This window comes from Meles meles, chromosome 4 (assembly GCF_922984935.1).
Source record: "Meles meles chromosome 4, mMelMel3.1 paternal haplotype, whole genome shotgun sequence".
NCBI classification, from domain to species: domain Eukaryota; kingdom Metazoa; phylum Chordata; class Mammalia; order Carnivora; family Mustelidae; genus Meles; species Meles meles.
In genome coordinates this window covers 47,342,807-47,356,271 of record NC_060069.1, presented here as the reverse complement: position 1 = coordinate 47,356,271, position 13,465 = coordinate 47,342,807, and the positions used below count along the sequence as shown (strand labels likewise).

General features: G+C 42.6%; 1 protein-coding gene across 1 annotated transcript in view; it reads right to left on the bottom strand.

The window, feature by feature from the left end:
• Positions 1–498: 498 nt before the first annotated feature.
• The window catches only part of MB21D2 (Mab-21 domain containing 2), a 118,218-nt gene continuing 105,251 nt past the window's right edge, over positions 499–13,465 (bottom strand). Inside the window, exon 2 of the mRNA XM_046003733.1 lies at positions 499–4,399. Coding sequence (XP_045859689.1) covers positions 3,135–4,399 — 1,265 coding nt within the window. The 3' untranslated portion in view covers positions 499–3,134. The remainder of the gene's footprint in view (positions 4,400–13,465) is intronic.

Sequence of the window (13,465 nt, the reverse complement as noted above, 5' to 3'; positions counted from 1 at the left end):
TGTTGAAGTTATGACTCCAGTCTTAATGCATTTTCTACTGTACTTGAAACAGAAGTGATTTTAACCAATCTTCTGGGCTTCAGAAGGAGAGTGGGTTAATAATTCAATGATTTACTAAGTTTCAGACAAGAAAGGGTACCTGACCACATTCCATTTCTATCCGTTCTTCAACAATGTCTGACCTGAGTCCTAGATTTATGGTGCTGATGGAAAATTCCAGAAACTAAAAAATATTTAAGTTTTAAAATTACTAGATCTCAGGGGGCGCTTGGGTGGCTCAGTTGGTTAAGTGTCTGACCCTTGATTTTGGCTCAGATCATGATCTGTCACTCTCCCTCTGCCCTTCCCCTTTCTCTCTAAGTTAAAAAAAAAAAAGTACTGGACTTTTTTTTTTTTTAAATGATGTTTAACCAATACCTTAGAGAAAGTGTTCTTACTAGGACTAGACATAGCAAAAAGAAAAACATGCCAAAAGGATCACTGAAACTAGGTTTTTATCACACCTGGAATGAAATTGTGTCTGCAAACACAGCATCTAAAATATTGTAGATGTTGATAATTGTATTTGAGAGGCCAATTCAAAGCACAGTTATGGCAGTTTATAGGGACATTAAAGGGAACCAATGCCTTTGAATATGCTTGCTACTTTAGTGGTTAATAACAATTTCTTTTAATCAAGGAAGTGTAACATAATGGTCAAAGTATAATACATTTTAACAGACTCTACCAGACGCATATTTATTAGTTACAGAGGCTGTGATACTCTTTGGACTTAATTAAATCAGATAGCATAAACCAGTGTTTAGATAAATTATACAGACAGTCCTGATACCTATCCACAGAAAGAAAAGAGACACACAGCAACTGAAATAGTTTGGTATGTCAGTTCAAATATTTTGATGAGTTGAACCAAATTCAAACTGGCTAAAAGAACTAAATGTTGACTCATTTAATAAGAAAATTCAGTGTGGGGTGGCGGGGGAAAGGAGGGGTGTGGCAGTGTCTGATGGCTCATGGTTTTCTTTCTCTTCTCTCCATAGTATCACACAATGTCAGTTTTATCCTCACGCTGGCTCCAGTCAAGACAGCTTTCAGGGTGACAGAGGCCAAGTGCTTCGTCTTCCACATCCAGAGGCCTGCGTCTTTCCCAGCATTCCAAGCCAGAATCCTGAGCACGTCCCTGATTGGAACAGCTCACGTCATATGATGAATCCCTAGCTAATCACTGTGGCTAAGGAAATGGTTATGTCAATCAGTTCATACCATGTCTCAAACTGGGAATGGAGTCATTTCATGAGAAGGACATAGATCATGTGGAGGATAGGTAGATACCAGGAGGAAAACTGGGGAAATGGACAAAGGAAGACTGGAGGTTCACTACAAATAATACTGGACGCTACTGAAAGACGACAGCAAACCCAGTGCTGTATGCACTGAAAATGATTATTGGTTTTACTAATAAGAAAACAGTTTCTGGACCACAGACTAACAACAGCAACAACAACAAAATTCCAAGGCCAGTATGTTTCTTTTATTATTTTGTGTTTGACTTAAAGATGGTTGAATGACTTCATTTTCAGTTATAAGCATTACATTAATTCCCATGCAAAAACCCAAGACTGCATATGCCGGATTTCAATTGGCCAAAATCCAACCTGTGAGTCTGGACATTCAAGATCAAATCCAAAATGTTGCTTGACCTTTCCAATAGTAGATATCATGGTCATCCTTTGAAACATCAGCAGGGCCCCTGACCTCTCAAACACCATGGTTTGCCATGAGTCCATACCAGAACAAGGAGCCAATGCTTTGCGGCACCTAAACATGGCAAACGATTTCATTCATGAAGATAAGACACCTCCACATGAAGCTACCATCCACAGATATGTCCTCGTTCCTGCTCTATAGAAACACCTGCTTTTGAATAGGCATGCTATCTTCTGTTTGGGGATTATAAATTCTTTCTGCCAGTTTTCCCCCACACTCCCAGTAGAAGCAAAGAGACTTTACAAAAAAAAGTTTACCTCTATAATCCCCAAAGCAGTACATACAAAGACAACTACTCTATCAAGTATATATTTTCTCTGGCTTCAGATGGTCACTTAGCAGGTGTAAAGCTTTGCAAACCTCTCTCAGTGAGATAGGAACCAGGAATATCAAAGAGGGCAAAACAGGACCCCACAATTAAAGAAGAACGAAACAAATGCAGAGAATCATTCTGTTGATTGAGAAAAATGGGCTAAAAAAAATGATAGCATTTCAACAGTGGATGTCAATTTATATTGAAACACATACATCGGAAACTCTGACAATGGCCAAGATTTCATTAGTGCAAATAACAATTATAATGGTATGTTCTTTAATAGGATTTAAATAAGGCTTCAAATAATTACACACGCTAAAACTACCATTTGGAAACCTTAATTCTGTTTGGAGAGTTGTCAAACACAGCCTCGAAACCATCCAGAGTTCTGATCTGAGGACAATTACATTCAATGAAGTTGCTCCAAAACACAACTGGTAGCATCATCACTTTCAAAGTCTATGCTGTTTGGTGGAAAGAGGGCAACTACTCTGGTCACTGGTCAAAAGAAATAAATCCAGCTAACACACCAGGTAGTTCCCAGGTTCAGATGATTCTCAAATATCCGTAGTGATGAAAGCTCATTGAAAAAAATACAAATTAAAAAAAACAACAACAAAAAATAGTATCCTGAAGCATCAGAAAGAGATCTGTTGCCCTATTCTCATTAACAAATTTACACAAAGCATGAAACAGTAAAAAGCAAGAGAATTCATGGGCATTTCATCTATGGCTCAAGTTCTCCTTAAAACAAACAAACAAACGAACAAACAAAAAACCCAAAAACAAGCCCGAACCAAAAACATGTGACGATAACTACAAAGAGTAAACAACCAAATCAGAGGCAGAGTATGAAATAGTAATATACTGTTTCAGAGCCTGCACCATCCTGCAGAACCAGGAAACTTAAAACGTGTTCTTAACAGATCCAATCTAGGCTGGATATGTAAAAAACGGCAAGTCAGCATCACGAACCACACTACACATTAGGAGAGTTTTAGAACCCGGGAAAAGAAAAAAAAAAAAAAAAAGGAAAAAGGCAGCAGAATGCTCAGAAAAATTTATCATCGATTCTGAAATGGGGCCTCGTGACATCATCAGGGTTAATAAAGACAGAGATGGACTTCCCCGGGTTCTCAGTCACCAGCTGCTGCAGTTTTTTGGCCAAACGGTCATCGGGCTGGTTGGGGTCCCCTCCGTCGGACTGCGGGGAGGGGATGCTGGTGGTGCTCCCCCGCCTCTGCAGCTCCAGCGTCAGCCGGTTGGCCGCCTTGACGTGCTCGATGGCGGTGCGCAGGTGCTCGGCCGGGTCGGAGCGCACGGAGGAGAGCTTCCGCGCGTGGAGCATGACGGTCTCCTCCGACAGGTGCTCCAGCATGTTGCACTGAGGGATGAAATAATTGGGGCACATCTTGTTGACCAGACAGTGTTGTAGGTCATCAATGAGGCCCAGCAAAAAGTGGGCTGCATAGTCTTCTTGGGCCAAGTAGTTGGCAGGAAGTCTGTCACAGGCCCAGAGCATCATGCTCCGCAGGTGATAGGGGCTGATAGCCTTGGGCCGCGACAGGAGTTTAATGATGATGGCTTTGCAGGCCTGGTAGGCCTGCATGAGGCTACCAGAGATGCATTTCTTCAGCTGTACCTCGCTCCTGGCGAACGAAAGCCGCCACTCATTGTCCTTCTTGCCCTTGTAGGAGCAAGCAGGCACCAAGTAAAACCCACTGATGACCTCTTCCTCGGTGATCTTCCCATCCCAAAAGTGGTTCTCCATGAGCCAGCTCTGGGCCACCGCGGGCCAGCCTTTGAAAGAGACCACGGGGACGATATCATACAACATGCGACTGCTCCCCACGCCCAGGATGATGGAGAGGATGGTCCCGTTCTTTTCTACCTTTTCCACCTTGGGCATCCCTCGCTGGGGTTTCTTCTGGATCTCTGACAGGACGATGCTGATGGAGTCATAGAACCAGTCGGCCACTTTGGTCGGGGAGAAGAAGTAATTGGTGGCACCATTGATGTGATCCACGATGGTGCAGCAGTCTTTCCACTTACTGATCGTCCCCTCATCAAAGAGCCGGAGGCTCAGCCAAGAGTGGCACAGGGCTGAGTGGCGCATGTCGAGTGTCACAGGCTGGTTACGGTCATGTAGCTTAAGGGCTGGCACCAGAAGAGTGAAGTCCATATCATAGTCTGTCCCTCGGGCATACACGTTAAGCTCATCTAAGTCCAGGTCCACCACGCCTTCCCGGACTCCCCCAGAGAGCAACAGGTACTCATTGGCCACTGGAAGTTTTTGGTCCAGCTTTTGCACCATTCCTAGAAACAGAAAAAGAAAACACTATTATAGGAAACACAGACACCAGAGTCCTTTGCATCAGCACAGAACACGCTGAGTTTCTAAGACCCACTGTTTGTTAGAAGTACAAAATCAGATCTTGGCCTGTTGCACGGGCCCAGCCAGCAGCATACTTTGTTCTTGCTCATTGGTGACAGAATGCGTCCTTTACCAAGTGGGAGAATTAGGATCCATTTTCCTCTGTGGCAAGAGCAGTATCGTGTTTATATTTTTTTTAATTTTTTATTTTTTTAAGATTTTGTTTATTTATTTGACAGACAGAGACCACAAGCAGGCAGAGAGGCAGGCAGAGAGAGAGGAAGGGGAGCAGGCTCCCTGCTGAGCAGAGAGCCCAATGTGGGGCTCGATCCCAGGACCCTGGGATCACGACCCGAGCCGAAGGCAGAGGCTTTAATGCACTGAGCCACCCAGGCGCCCCAGCAGTATCTTTTTAAATCATCAGCTGGGGCTCTTGTTCCCCCAGTCATCACCGTGGTTAGTGGCACTGCCGTCCACTAGGTCACTCAGGCTGAACACCTCAGTAAGCTTTGAGTCTTTGTTGGCTTCTACTGCCAGATTTTATCTGTATAACCCCTGCGACATTTCTCATTCCTTCCCTGTTCTCCATCTCTGCTGCCATGATATAAAGCCAGGCTCTTCTATCTCTCACCCATGCAGCCTCTCACCCCTAGGTTCTTCCTGCTTAAACCTTCCTTTATCCCAGGGATTCTCAGTGTGGGCCCTCAATGTGAGACACTGTGAGGGGGTAGTGAGGTCATAACTCTCCCCATAATAACGCTAACACATTATTTGCCTTGTTTACTGTCTTATTTTTTTTAAAAGATTTTATTTATTTATTTGACAGAGAGAGAGAGAGATCACAAGTAGGCAGAGCAGCAGAAAGAGAGAGAGGGGGAAGCAGGCTCCCTGCTGAGCAGAGAGCCCGATGCGGGGCTCGATCCCAGGACCCTGAGATCATGACCTGAGCCGAAGGCAGATGCCCAACCACTGAACCACCCAGGCGCCCCTGCCTTGTTTACTGTCTTGACGCTTGAACTGACTCTTGATGGGACGAAAGCAAATGGCGGGTCACTGCGCTAGGCGTTCGTGAAGACAGTGGCACCAAACCACAATGGCAATCACTGGACTCTTTACTGCTAACATGTGCCAGCATTAAAAAAAAAAAAAAAAAAGTTCAGCTGCACTGAAGAAAAATCCCTCATGGAAAAGAAAAATGGGTTAATTTTTCTTAAATCCCAACTCCAGAGCTACCTTTCTAAAGTTATATGCAACAAAATGGCAAGTGACTGTAGAGCACTTCTGCCTCATACTGAAATACAAGAGCTGTCTTCAAGAAAAGTGCCTGTGCGTGTACCCGAATGTTTATAGCAGCAATGTCTACAATAGCCAGACTATGGAAAGAACCTAGATGTCCATCAACAGATGAATGGATCAAGAAGATGTGGTATATATACACAATGGAATACTATGCAGCCATCAAAAGAAATGAAATCTTGCCATTTGCGACGACGTGGATGGAACTAGAGGGTATCATGCTTAGTGAAATAAGTCAATCGGAGAAAGACAACTATCATATGATCTCCCTGATATGAGGACATGGAGAAGCAACATGGGGGGTTAGGGGGATAGGAGAAGAATAAATGAAACAAGATGGGATTGGGAGGGAGACAAACCATAAATGACTCTTAAGCTCACAAAACAAACTGGGGGTTGCTGGGGGGAGGTGGGATTGGGAGAGGGGGAGCGGGCTATGGACATTGGGGAGGGGAGGTGAACCATAAGAGACTATGGACTCTGAAAAACAACCTGAGGGTTTTGAAGGGTCAGGGGTGGGAGGTTGGGGGAACAGGTGGTGGGTAATGGGGAGGGCACGTTTTGCATGGAGCACTGGGTGTTGTGCAAAAAGAATGAATACTGTTACGCTGAAAAAATAAATAAAATGGAAAAAAAAAAAAAAAAAGAAAAGTGCCTGTGTTGGAGCTCTGTTAGCGGCTCTGTTCATGGAAGACCATTTTTTTTTTTTTTAAGATTTTATTTATTTATTTGACAGACAGAGATCACAAGTAGGCAGAGAGGCAGGCACAGAGAGAGGGGGAAGCAGGCTTCCTGCCAAGCAGAGAGCCGGATGCGGGACTCGATCCCAGGACCCTGAGATCATGACCTGAGCTGAAGGCAGTGGCTTAACCCACTGAGCCACCCAGGCGCCCCATGGAAGACCATTTTTACTTTAAAGAACAACCGATCAACTATGGGCATCCAGACTTGGGTATCTGGTAGACATCTTCATTAAAAAACGAACAAAGTTAGCCTGTCTTTGCAAAAACAACTAAAATATTTATTGCCAATGGGGGGAAAAAAACAAAACAATACTGGAGATTTAAAAAAAAAAAAAAGTGAATTTTAAGAAAACTCATCTCTTACACCAGGAGCTTAGTATCTTCCCAAATGGTAAAGTTTTCTGGTAAGATTGGTGGTGACATAAAAAAATGTAGTTTTTGGATGTTAATGTGAAAGAGTGCAGACCATGTCTCAAATCTGTATTAGGCATGCATTGGGCTCTGTAACCAGTATCATACAGCCGGAGCTGTGACTGGATGGCAAAGGAAGAAACGGATGGAATTAATGGGACTTCCCCATGAAGAGCTGAAATAATTAGACTAAATGTAAATGATCCGTTGATGTACAAAGGCCCCCCCCCACCAGCTCTCTGTGACTTAATTTAATCTTTTCTCCAAAGATTGCAAAGAACTATCACAAACTAAAATTCCCTTATTCACTGCAATTACTTTTAATCAACATAGTTTATTATTCATAGGACAACTCCAGTGCAAATCAATAAGCCTTGTATGTGTGTTTGTGCTACCATTTTATTTCAGAATTTAATACTCAGACAAAATAAAAATGTGCTCTTTTCATTCTTTCAAATCCTGTTTTCTAAACCGTATGAACCATGAAAAACTCATACGTAGTGCCATTTCCTTACATATAGATAGACGGACATACAGCAAGCTATCACTTTTGTCTTAAAGCAATCAAAAAGTTATCCAACTTTAAAGAATCCACAGCTTGGGCGCCTGGGTGGGTCAGTGGGTTAAGCCTCTGCCTTCGGCTCAGTTCATGGTTTCAGGGTCCTGGGCTTGAGTCCCACATCAGGCTCTCTGCTCAGCAGGGAGCCTGCTTCCCTCTCTGTTTCTGCCTGCCTCTCTGCCTATTTGTGATCTCTCTCTCTGTGTCAAATAAATAAATAAAATCTTAAAAAAAAAAAAAAGAATCCATAACTAGTCAGAAAGAGAATCCAGCGTACTAGACTTCTGAGGCTGCTTCTCACACGCCTTGTGCTGTGCCACCCAGATCCCTTTCCAGTAAAGGACTTCCTGTCTCAGCTGCTGGGAATCTGTCAGCATAATCCCTTAAGGACTAGCTGCAAAGAGCCAGCTCAACCGAAGTGATGTCCTGTGTTTGGGGTGAGGGTATGGGGTACACATCAAAGTGAGAATGCCCTGGTTTAGGATACTCTGAAGAATTATTCAAATCCAGAGTTCCCAGGGGGGTTGTGACCTGCAAAGAAACTGGACTTCTCCCTCTGCCTGATCCTGCTTTGGGTCTCTACTTTCTACCACAGTGGCTGATCCTAGAGGGGCTTCTTAATAAATATCCTAGGGGCACTTGGGTGGCTCAGTCGGTTGAGTGTCCAACTCTTGATTTTGGCTCAGGTCATGATCTCATGGGTTGTAGGCTGAAGCCAGGAGTCTGAGATTCTCTTTCCTTCTCTCTCTACCCCACCCCCCAACTCGTGCAGGTGTGTTGGGGGGGTGGGTGGGCGCGTGCTCTCTCTGTCTCAAATAAATAAATAAATCTTCTAAAATAGTAAGTAAGTAAATATCCTAACTCCATTCGAAGGGCTGCTTCTTGAGGAACCCAATCTAAGACATTACATTCTAACCAAGCAAAAACGGCCTTTGCTGTAAATCTGCACGGAAAATTTATCTTCCTTTTAAAAGCAGTTTTCAAAAACCAAATTTAGTAACCAAGGACTGAAAGTTATGGTAAACACCAAAACCAAGATTCATTTCTCAACTATCATGTTTCAGTATTCACCTCATCTTTATGATGTAATAAATCTTACCACTCCGAGTTTTAGCTATAGCTATGAACAGATAAGATTTGTTTCTCAGGGGGCGCCTGGGTGGCTCAGTGGGTTAAAGCCTCTGCCTTCAGCTCAGGTCATGATCCCAGGGTCCTGGGATCTAGCCCTACGTCAGGCTCTCTGTTCAAGCGGGGAGCCTGCTTCCTCCTCTCTCTCTCTGCCTGCCTCTCTGCCTACTTGTGATCTCTCTCTGTCAAATAAATAAATAAAAATCTTAAAAAAAAAAAAAAAGATTTGTTTCTCAGAATCCAGGGTAGGTTGGGAAAATCATTTTCACTATATTATAAGTTCACAGGCAGGTAGTTACTTTCAAAGATAAACGCTTGATAATGAAATAATTTATTCATCATTCATTCAGATATTTTAAAATTCTAGCATTTGGAGCCATGAATACACATAGGAACCATGTTGAAATGTGTTACGATTAATAAGTAAGAGCTGAATAAATTAGAAATGGTATTATAATTTGGATACCAAATCACTGTTCCCTCTTAGGTATCCATGATTCAAAACTCTGTACATTCTATTTTGTTCTAGACAGGATCAAACTGGTTCTGAGCATACTAGCAAGGACTTGTCTAGACAACCAGAATAAGTTGTGCATTAACAGGCTGGGTAGAATTTGTTTACAAACATGCCCCTGAATTTTGCCTTGGATTGTCAATTTTGGTTTGAATAGTCATAGGTAAGAAAAGCTAAAACTCCCTTCTGCCCTCTACTGGATTAAAAAAGTTTTAACATGTTTTTCACTCGTTAGCATATACACTAGAACACTCCTGCTGGTAATAAAATATTCTTTTTCCTCCCAGATGTGGCTTTTGCACCTAGTTAAAATGTCATCCCTCTTTTTGGAAGTCATGAAAGTATGTGGCTAAATTCTGTTATCAGGAGTTCCTTTAAAGGACTTTTACTCCTTTAGGACACTTACTCCTTTAAAGGACAGAAAGAAGTTTCGCAGCAAAGAAAACATTACTGAGGCTCTTTGATAGGTCCTAAAAGTTAGAAAGAAAGTCCCCAAGGCCATGTATTTCTGGAAGCTAATCCCCTGTGACACCCATATTTACATTTAGGTCTCGGAAACCCATCAGTCCGTAGCTTCACCAACAATTTGGTAACACAAACCAGGGCCTGCCCAGCATTTTACTCAAATGCCCTTCTTGAAAAACTTTTCTGGACTAAGTTTAAATGAAAATGAGCTGACATCAGCTATCATGGCAGATGGGTTGCCACGCAACTAAAACACAGCCATGGGCTGGAGGGAAAAAGGCAGAGGAGAGAAAAAAATTCAATCATATACTCCGAACACAGGCACCAGTTCCAACAAGTGCCTTCTCAGAACAGATCCAAGGATTTCTGTGTAATTACAGGAGGGTGAGATCAAGTGACTGGCTGTTTAGCTATTAGCAATTTATCTAAAACCCTGAGTGAGAACAAAAGGAAGAATCACATGTAACAATGACCTTGTTAGCTGGAGAAATGGCTTCTTCCCCTGGTAGGTCTCTTCTTTTTCATGGAAGCAAGGGCATATGTTTGCTCTTAAAAACACAAAACTGCCTCCCAGTCTCCCTTCCTGTAATGGATTCTTTGATTTTGCTTTATTTAGTAGTTTCTACTTAAGAAGACCTTAATATTACTGGTGAAACTGGTAACTAAAGAGTTAACAGGGCATCTAAGCCAGGCAGCAACTCTTTTTCCCAAATCTCCTTGTTCTCAGGAATGCTGCCTGCCACCACCTTTCAGTAGCCTAATATTCTTGCCTGACACCGAGATAACTAAGTGTTAGTTTCGTTGTTTTGCAGAGACTCAATATTTCATCAAAAAAGCCAACCAGACATGAACAGACACTTCTCCAACGAAAACATACAAATGGCTATCAGACACATGAAAAAATGTTCATCATCACTAGCCATCAGGGAGATTCAAATTAAAACAACATTGAGATACCACCTGACACCAGTTAGAATGGCCAAAATTAGCAAGACAGGAAACAACGTGTGTTGGAGAGGATGTGGAGAAAGGGGAACCCTCTTACACTGTTGGTGGGAATGCAAGTTGGTGCAGCCACTTTGGAGAACAGTGTGGAGATTCCTGAAGAAATTAAGAATAGAGCTTCCCTATGACCCTGCAATTGCACTGCTGGGTATTTACCCCAAAGATACAGACGTAGTGAAAAGAAGGGCCATCTGTACCCCAATGTTTATTGCAGCAATGGCTATGGTTGGCAAACTGTGGAAAGAACCAAGATGCCCTTCAACGGATGAATGGATAAGGAAGATGTGGTCCATATACACAATGGAGTGTTATGCCTCCATCAGAAAGGATGAATACCCAACTTTTGTAGCAACATGGACGGGACTAGAAGAGATTATGCTGAGTGAAATAAGTCATGCAGAGAGAGTCAAGTATCATATGGTCTCACTTATTTGTGGAGCATAACAAAGAACATGGAGGACATGGGGAGATGGAGAGGAGAGGGAGTTGAGGGAAACTGGAAGGGGAGATGAACCATGAGAGACTATGGACTCTGAAAAACAACCAGAGGGTTTTGAAGGGGTGGGGGGCGGGGGGGTGGGAGGTTGAGGAACCAGGTGGTGGGTAATAGGGAGGGCACGTACTGCATGCAGCACTGGGTGTGATGCCAAAACAATGAACACTGTTATGCTGTAAATAAACAAATAAAAAAAAACTGAAAAAAAAAGGTAATAAATAAAAGGTACACTGGCTGATGGCACTCAGAAACTCTGTAAATGTCTTGCAACTTTCCTGTAAATCTCAATCTATTCTAGAATAAACGTTTATTAATAAAAAAAACAAAAGCCAACCAGACCAGTCAGGAGCCCTGGCCTCCTCTTTCATCGCAAAGAAAAGAAGTTAACACTCCCCTGCTCAGTAACTTCCTCTGTCCCCTCTTGAGTCACTCACCATAGCTCCTTTCCCCTTTACTGGGCACCTTCTCCACTTGCCTTTAGAAATAAATCCTGGCGCCTGAAGTGGCTCAGGGGACTAAGCCTCTGCCTTCAGCTCCCGTCCTGGGATCTAGCGCTGCATCGGGTTCTCTGCTCAGCGGGGAGCCTGCTTCCCCTTCTCTCTCTGCCTGCCTCTCTGCCTACTTGTGATCTCTCTCTGTCGAATAAATAAATAAAATTAAAAAAAAAAAAAAAGAAATCCTGGCCTCTCCCCCATTTTCCCTCCTCCCTGGGGAGGTGGATTTAAGGCTTGCCCCCAACCTCCTCATCTGGTTCCTCTTGAAGAGACCCCTTCCTAGCTGCACACTCCATGTCTCAGTGATTGTCCCTCCCTTGGTGCAGGGGACAGAGGGACTTGGGTTCAGTTTATACTGTGGTGTCAAGTTTAAGGAACGACTTCCATGTCATCCACTTAGTCCTTTGCTGGTTATCTTTAGAATATCAAGTGAAAAATGGAACTCTGGTCCTGACACTCTTATATTCTAGTGAACAAAACTTTATCATATCCAACCAAAGCCACCATCACTCAAGCCCATAATGCCAGATTGTTAAGCACACATGAATCAGGTATGGTTTCCAGACTCACAGCTTCTCTCCAGGAGGTATGTGGGGGAGGTAATTTAATAAATATTAAGTAGACACAGGAAATTGGTACTTGTGCAGATTCCGTAAAAACACAAAACAAGACAAAGCTGTCACCTATGATGGGGGTGCGGAGATAGGTCAAAGAGCTAAAATGTTTATGTCTCATTATTAAGGCTACAGAGCTAGATAAATCTTGTCTCTGTATCTTTGACTATGTACAGCAAAGAGTTTTATGTAGAGTAAAAAGGACCGAAGTATCTTGACAATATTCGTTTCATTAAAAATGTTATCTTTTCCACCCAAACTCATGTGGCGCACTAATGACAGTGCCTTACTATAGCGGTGACTCAACAGTAGGAAGGGAACGGGGTGGAACGATGCTGACAAAGTGCTTCTGTGATTCTGATACATTTCCTTGGGGAACAGTCTATTGGTTGGTATATATTTATTGGTATATATTTATTGGTATATATTTAAATAATATAAAACCTTCCTATAAAAATTGATTTATACTTCAAAGAAATAAATATTTTTGTCAAGCTTATTGACATCCTGAGAAGGAGGCATGGCCACCTTCTAAGTAAGGCACCAAATCAATGGGATTTTTTAATGACTCCTATTTGGGGAAGATTTTAGTATTTTCCTCATTTGTGGCCAGAAATCATATATGTGGAGTCCCTCACCTTGCAGGTGAAAAATTTGAGGTTCAGAAAGGAGAACTAACTCATTCATGGTCACACAGCCCTAGTGAGAGATTAACAGCATTGTCTTACTCCCACAATTGTTGCGAAGGTCAGAATGGCATATACCTACTGCTTTCTTTAAGACAACAACAGAACTTGGCATAAATGTAGAATGGTCTGAAACGGAACCAGCAGGGGGTCTCAAGGCAAAGTGTCATCTTTGTGCTTTCATTGGTCAAAGCTGTGGAGTGACCTTGGACAAGCAGCAGCACAGGTCTGAGCATCCAGTTATCATAAGGAGACAAACCTTATCTGTCTTGTAAGAAGCTATTAGTATTCTAAATAAATTGACTCTAAGACACAGGAAATAGAGAAGGAAGACTCTGACAAAGTTCTCAGCTTTTTCAATAACCTGCTGAGTGATCATTAATATTAATAGTTTCAGCAATAATCTTAAGGCAAAGAGCCCATTTTATTTGGCATAATTTCTGAGACAACTGCATGTAACGTTATCTAAATCTTTTAGAAAACTGATTAACTCATATATGGTAATGACCCACTTTTTTTTTTTTTAAGATCTATTTATTTGACAGAGAGGGAGCAGAGAGAGAGAGAGAGCACACAAACAGGGGTAAGGGGCAGTGG